General features: G+C 39.0%; 1 protein-coding gene across 3 annotated transcripts in view; it reads right to left on the bottom strand.

The window, feature by feature from the left end:
- The window catches only part of LOC146502112 (serine/threonine-protein kinase D3-like), a 55,537-nt gene extending 51,559 nt beyond the window's left edge, over positions 1–3,978 (bottom strand). Inside the window, exons 1-2 of one of the 3 annotated variants that reach the window (XM_085132907.1) lie at positions 3,639–3,978; positions 19–679 (exon numbers count right to left, since the gene is read on the bottom strand). In XM_085132907.1, coding sequence (XP_084989033.1) covers positions 19–315 — 297 coding nt within the window. In that variant the 5' untranslated portion in view covers positions 316–679; positions 3,639–3,978. Of the gene's footprint in view, positions 1–18; positions 680–3,638 lie in introns of those variants that run through there. The other 2 variants (XM_085132908.1, XM_085132909.1) reach the window with 2 other exon arrangements.
- Between the last annotated feature and the right edge of the window lie 3,569 nt (positions 3,979–7,547).

The following is a 7,547-nucleotide window of genomic DNA, read 5'->3' as shown; positions in this document are numbered from 1 at the left end:
AAAACCCTTTGGATTTACCTTCTGATCCACGATGGAGCAGACGAGCTCCCTGACGGAGGACAGCGACACATCTCCAGGGTCGAGGGTGACCGCCTCCCTTGTGAGTCCGATCTGAAGCAGGAAGGAGATGCCGTGGAACGAGCCCCGTGAGTTCGTGGGGCTGGGCGCCGACTGGCTGCCGTTGGAAAGCCGGCTGCAGATGGTGGCCGGCGGGCTGGGGGAAGGTGATGGGGTGGGCGGGGCCGGGTGATGAGGTAGGGCATGGAACGACCTTGGAGAAGCTGGCAAGGGCGGTGGGCTGTTATCGGTAGACATTGTCTGCTATCTGTGACGTGGTGGGAGAACGACCTCGAAGGTGAACATCCAAAATTGAAAAAAGAAGAAAAACGGTCAGCAGAGCATCGTGCGTCCAATCATTTGTCCCAATTTTTCAGCACCGAAATCCTGCGAATAAAGCTTCCTCTCACTGCAGAGCATCTCCGAGGCCAACCAGAAGAAAAATAGACTGAAGTAAAAGCCTGAGCTCTCGGGTAGATCGCCTTTAAAGAGTTTTATAACGTGGTTAAATCCTCAATAAATCCTCAGACCTGCTGGATGAGACTGCTGATCGGGAGCAAGAAAACAACGATGAAATGCTGCAGATCTTCCCCGTCTCTGCTGCTTTCACTAAAAACATCTGCTAGAAATAAAGACAGAGGAGAGATGAATCAGTCAAGAAAAAATAAAATCTCTCAAACTTTAAAATCTGTAAGAAACTTGCACATAAATAGACGTCAACTTTGGTGGCACTGAAATCCTTACTCGAGAAGCTAAATAAAAATGTTTATACTCAAGAGGTTAAAGCGCAATCAGTAACTTGATGATGTAATGATTAACTGAGCTATTCCATCTTAAAATGTTTGTGTAATGCCACAGAGGGAGCACACTTTTACATCTTTACCTATGCTAAAGGTCACAGTGCACACTGGGAAAGATGAAAGGAAACGTCACAACAATATAACAATATACGCTCGAAAGCTGGGTCCTTTCATGTGGCGCCATCAGAACAACTGCAGAACAGTTCTTAACATCAATATCAAAATATGAATGTCTAAATATTGTGAAATCTTATATTATTATATCTTATATTATATTATATATACATATTGAGCTTAAATACATGTGAAAATAAAATATAAATGACCATGAATATGCAAGTAGAAAATTGTGCAGGTGTGTTATGCACAGCTAATTTTCAATAAGTCATTAGTTAAATGAAAATGTAAATGATTTTAATTGTTTATGTCAAGGTTAAAAGCAAATTTGTAAAACTTCCGATCGCATGTAGCCGTCACAAAAGCCTGTTCTGTTGTACATTTAATTTTTTTCGTAAACATGTTTGTTATTAAAGATGCAGGCAGTGACGACTGGTCCCTCAGCATGAAGGCCACTTGACTGTAAAGAAAAGATGGAAGAAGAGAAGCCTCCTTACTGAGAATTTGGGCATGAAAAGCGAGCCTAGTGATGCGTGAGTTTACAGGTCATTGGCCAATGAGCACATCCTGGATAATCCTCCTTCTTGACTCTAATAACAATCGTAATTTACAAAATGAACTTCAGCAATTTTATTAAATATGACCTGAAATTAGTGACTGAGCCCAAAAACTCATCAAGAAAGTGTTTACTGAGGTCACAGATAAACAAAGCACAGGTCCCATTTCGATGTTTTAAAGCCTGGAATCTTCTTGGGTGTTGCATAAACATGTCACTTCCTGTGTCCATGAGGCTGCATTATACAAAACCCACAAAGGACACATCATACTGCTGCACATGATTTTTTTTTTTAAAAAAACACATGGCGCAAACATAACGTACGCTGAATGTTGTACGAGGGATCACATGATGCTGATTTACTGTTGCCAGTAGGTGGCACTGTGACTGTGACTCATTACTGTAATGCAGGCGTCCTGCAGCTGGATCAATAACCGAGTTGTCTAGCATGTGAAGTTTGAGGAGGACTAGAAGATATATACTCAGTTTAACACAGAACTTCAAAACTTTGAAGAAATGTGTTTGGATTAGACTGGCCAAAGATCACGCTGATGCCTCTCTGAGCTGAGTTTGTGATACACCTTGAAATTTCAAAAACCTCACTAAAATTAGCTCTTTAATTCAAAACGGTGGACATCTTGTTGGGTATAAGGCATGGCTCAAAGAGGATTTTCCATACAGCTTAAGAGGCGTGTATTAAATGTCATACATGTATGCAAAGCAAAACAGCCGGGCAACTGCATTGAAATTTTGCAGGGGGCCCTATGGGACCATTTTGCAGCTCTCATATTTAAAACCCATAAAATACAAAGGTTTTATCCACTTCTGACATGTGTGCAAACTTTTTGGTAAAGTTTTGAGCATATTTAGCCCCTAAAATAAAATATTGTGTTGATTCGTTTGCAGAAATGATGAAAAATAAGCAGCACAACTCCAACAGAGGCTTCACATATTCAGTGCTCAGGTGCTAGCGAGCCGCTTTAAGGGGTATAAACCTGAAGGGAGAGATACTCTTCATCTTATTTTATCTCATTTGAATAATATTATTAATATAAAAAATTTCCATTTTTTTGCACTGCATGCTTAAGGACTTCTTTTTTCCCCCAAATATATGGCTCTGTTATGTCTCTACAAGCAACAAAGCTCACTGAGGCCTGTTGCTGCCCCTCTGTAGGTTTCCAGAAGCTGTCCAATCAAAAAAAGTTGCTTTAAAGAGAAGGCTGGCCTTAAAGAGACAGGAGCATATAAAGATTATTTTGAACCCTTATTCATGTACATGTATTCTAATAAAGCTCCAATATTAAAAAGCAGAGTTGGACATGAGCATTGCAATCACTGCATATGAATGAATATGAATGAAACAGAGACTAAACAGCAGATGAGCATTACCGGACGCCTTTGGTGTCTGACAGCTTCCACATGCGCCATCGAGTTGACTTCAAAAAGTTGACTTCATCATCTCAACACTTTCTGACTTCTGAAGCAGAGTTTATTTATAGAATTTAATTGCATAATAACGTCTGAAACAGGTGCTAAAGTCAGAAACTGTGGCTGCCGGCAAGCTGACAAACCATAAAAGGGACCCATACTGCTCATCTGCTGTTTGCCATCTATCTCAGACATTGTTACGCAGAAACTTTCTATGAATAAATTCTGCATTTTGAACAGTTAAACTGCAGGAACATCAGAGTCAGATTATCGCATTATTTACAGACAGTTTTCATTTATAAGCCAAAACTAAAGTCCTGGTTTGAATAAGTTAAGCGGCGCAATATTGATTTTTGACATGAAAGATATTGTTTTTATGTTTAACTTGAAATAAAAATCTCATATTAAACTGTCGCTTCATGATTGTGTAAAATGTCTGATTTTAACTTAAAACATTTATTACAGTCGACTTCTAGCTCGTGCACATGAATATGAGCAGTTTCCTTTTGATCTCTTTGTAAACTGTAGTTGGCTACATCTGGATTTTCGCTCACTTATGAGATGATAAAATAACTCTGAATTAACTGAACCTGCACCAAGACTGAACTTTGTTAACAGGTTGTTTGCTTTTCACAGCATTCACGCGAATGAAAAACAGAAGTTAAAGGCATCATAAGTACCTCGGAGAGCCCGGTGGTTTCTCCGCTTCCATCGCAGCACAAGCGAGCAGAAAATGTGCGTCCCATCCAGCGGCAGCTCGGACCGCAAAAAGGCCGAGTTAAGGAACACAGACCCGGTGAGTCCTCCACAGCAGGTCCCGATGGGACTGAAAGCGACAGTTAAAAGCAGCCAGAAGGACCTTTGGACTTTTGTTTTTGACTCTTTCCTCTCTAAACTCTCCCGGGAAGTCGCAGTCCGACCGAGCAGCTCCAGCTTCATGCGGATCTGATGATTATCAGCTGCGAAACACGCAGGGGCAAAAAAAAAAGTGCAGCTCTCACCGGCAGGAGGAGGTCACACTCTGAGGGAAATTCAGGGACCGGACAGCTGGTGTCTCAGCAGCCCCGCTCTTTATGATGGAGGCTCCATAATCAGGCCCTCATGGCTTCGGTTGCAGCACAAAGATTAAAAGTGAAGATTCATGAGAAGTAAGCAAAGACTGAACAGCTGAAGCATCAGAAAAGGCTAAAACTCTTTTTCAAACCACGTTGAACTTTAAGCATTGTCTTTTGTCTGTCTGTTTGTGCGGGTATTTTATATATTACATAGTTTTATGTGAAACACACAGATGTAAATGAGCTGCTTTGCTTCAGTTTTTTATTTTGATATTAATGTCCATTAACGTAAACAGTAAAACAAATATGTAACAGCACAAACTTTGGAAAAGATGCTGCTTTACAAATTTTACAATTTCTACTTTTTACATTTGAGAAATTTAGTTAATAAATAATATTAACATAACAGAGATAAATCACTTATGATTTTCTTTTAAATGCAGAGTACCTGAGACAATAAGTCACATTTCAAAGTAAAATAGCATTTATCTAAAAAGAAAAACAACTCATTTAAAATTTAATTCAGTTTAGTTTTATCGCAATAACTGCGCCAAATCACAATAACAGTCACCTCAAGGTGCTTTATATCATACAGTAAAGACCCTACAATAATGGAGACAAACCCTACCAATCAAATGACAATCTTTATTGGGCTAATTTCATAATGTCTATATTTGAGAAATGTCACTGTGTCATAAATTAACTTTTTATATATTTAAAAATATACAGTATTCACATCATGTGCTAAGAGACAGCGATTTTAGTTTTGTGCCCCATACACCACACTGTTACAGGAGTCCTGTTCTACTAAAGGGATGCCTTGATCAGGATTGGAACACCTGACCTTCCACTTTGCCGATGTAACATTAAAACTAGGGCAGCATACAAGAACATATATTGCAAGTCCAATGTCCTGCTAAGAGACACCTCTGAGGGTGGTTAACAGCTCCACACAGACAAGCAGGTGATGACTAACCAACCAGTCCAGTGTAGAGATAACTGCAGCAATCCCAGCTGACAGTAAACCGAGAAAGTACCAGGGGTTTAAGACCAGCTGGACCAGATGTGGAAAGTCAAGACTAAAGTGGTTTTACTGTGACAGGAGAATTAGGAGATGTAACCCCCAGACTGAAAGAGTGGCTCCATCAGATTTATCAGAGGTCTCCATCCTCTGGTCCTATGACCAGATAAGAGTCTGAACCCTCACGCTGCCAGACCTCTGGGAGACAGAGAGGTCAATTTTATTTATAAGCTTTCCAAAGACCCCCTCAAAAAAGTCTATAAAAGTCTATCTAGAAAGTATATAACGTTTGTATATATAAAGAATATATATAAATATATAAAGAACCCAGGAACACTTCTAAGCGTCTAGTATTTCCTCTACTAGAACACAGAGTGACTCATCTCCATAGACAATCTCAGAGGCAGCTTCAGTGCTTTCTATTGAATTTCAACAGGTGGCTCTGTGGCGCCATCCGCTGTCAAAAACAGCGCATTAAACGACGTGTCTCGTAAAACTTATCCAAAAACAACTTTAAAACAATTTTTTAAAGTATATGTCTTTAATAAAAAACAGTACGTTACGTCATTGATTCTTTATACAGTAAAAACAAATAAGTGCTAATGACCACACCGACATACAAACTGAATGAATATTAACAAGGCAATGAATAAAGATAATGTAAATATTTGTTATTCCTGCCGGGAGCAATGCCCAGATTTATGACTTGAATGTGTTCTAATGAAAAGTTACACAGCTGCTGTCTGCCTGAAAATACGGCAGGTCTCTTCCTGAAACACCGTGTGCATATTAATATACATCATTCCAGTCTCAGCTGCAGCTTTATCTGCAGCTCTGCAGCTGGCTCAGGGTAAACACAGAGGCTCGGTTACTACGGTTGAGTCCCCCTGTAACAGGAATCCTACAGCTGAGAGGAAAACAGCTTGCAGACAGGAACACAGTGTAAACCAAGGGTCAAAGATCATTTTAAAGACCAGGTTAAATGTTGCTTTCTTAATTTAATTTCTTAAATGCTAGCCGTTTTTCCCTCACCAGGCCTCCATTACAATGCTTTATTATTGTTATGTATTTTAATGTAAAAAGAACGATTTTAATTATTACATGTAATTAATGAGTTTTAATTTTCTCTCAACTTGATGATCGAAAGTAGGCCTACTCATTTTATTGTGAAGTTAACATTTTTGGCCTTTCTATTTTCTCTTAATCTTTTCCTTACCAGTGTATGTAACAATGTACAGTTTATCAGTTAAATACACCTCTTCAACTAGTATGGTGATGATTTCTTTAAAAGAGTGAAATTAGAAGAGAAGTGCAAAATCAGCTGTTTTAAATGTAAGTGTCTGGATTCGAGGATTCTGTCTTCCTGTGCTGATGTCTTTTATTATCCTAGTGATGCTGCCCATTAGCTTCATTGTGCTACTGAGTTATTGTTGAAGTTTTTGGTACTTGGTGGATTACTTTGAGGTTCCCTCAGTGTGAATGTTATCAAAAAGTACTTTTTCACACTTACAATAAGTAACTGACTTAAAAAAAATAAATAAATAAAAATAGGCTATTATGGGACATTTTTACTGTCTGAAACTCGAGATCAGACTGGGCTGCACGTGGCTCATGAAGTAAAAGCAGTTTGTTTCCAGGCAGAGTCAATGTCATGTCTGATTTCTGCCAAAAGAGGGCAGTGTTCTCTAAAAAAAAACTGCCGAATGTTTATTCATGAGGAAGTCAGAAAATATCTTCACAACATATTTGTTCTAGTGATGCAAACCCAGATACCAACACCAATGTTTCACTCAACAGTGCAGTACCAATATTTTTTCCTGATGCTTAATTTGTTTGTTGTACTGTGTATTACTGTAAACAGTAAACTACATTAGTTCTGCAGTAAACCAGTTTACAGTAAACTTTAATAAAAATAATATGATAATAATAATAATGTAAATGAAATTATCTTAATGGTAGTGCAAATTCCTGTGAAATATTGTAAATGAATACAGCAATAATATTATAAACACATTTGCAATAAACCTTTCACAGTGTAACTTTGTCCTAAAATAAGGTCCCCTGAAGGTTAAACTTCCCCCACCATGTTTCCTCCTGTGCAGTCCAACCTAGATATTAACTCAGGGTTCTTACTGTGGTCGTACATCTTGATTAGCAACCCTCGTTTCTTTCCAGTTTTCTACTTTCATTTCACATCTGTCTCCTCGATCGTTACGGTTTAGACATCTCACCCATGTGAGCAGAGTCTGCTGAGCTCTTCTTCCCATGGGAAACATCAGCAGAAAAAAAGTCCTAACAAGCCAACACCCAGCACACATGACAGAGCTGCTGTGGAGCTCAGAAGATCAAAGATCTGATTACAGGCCAGAAGAAACATTTTTAAAGTGATAATCAGCTGTGCAGAGGCTTTGTTTTATATGAGGCTGAGAAGAGGTCTTGGTAGGAAAACACTTCCAGTAAATGCATGCACAACTCATGTGGACTGAATATTACCAGAGACACATGACCCGATA

Source organism: Neolamprologus multifasciatus, chromosome 15, assembly GCF_963576455.1.
Source record: "Neolamprologus multifasciatus chromosome 15, fNeoMul1.2, whole genome shotgun sequence".
NCBI lineage: Eukaryota > Metazoa > Chordata > Actinopteri > Cichliformes > Cichlidae > Neolamprologus > Neolamprologus multifasciatus.
This window is presented reverse-complemented; position numbering and strand designations above follow the sequence as displayed.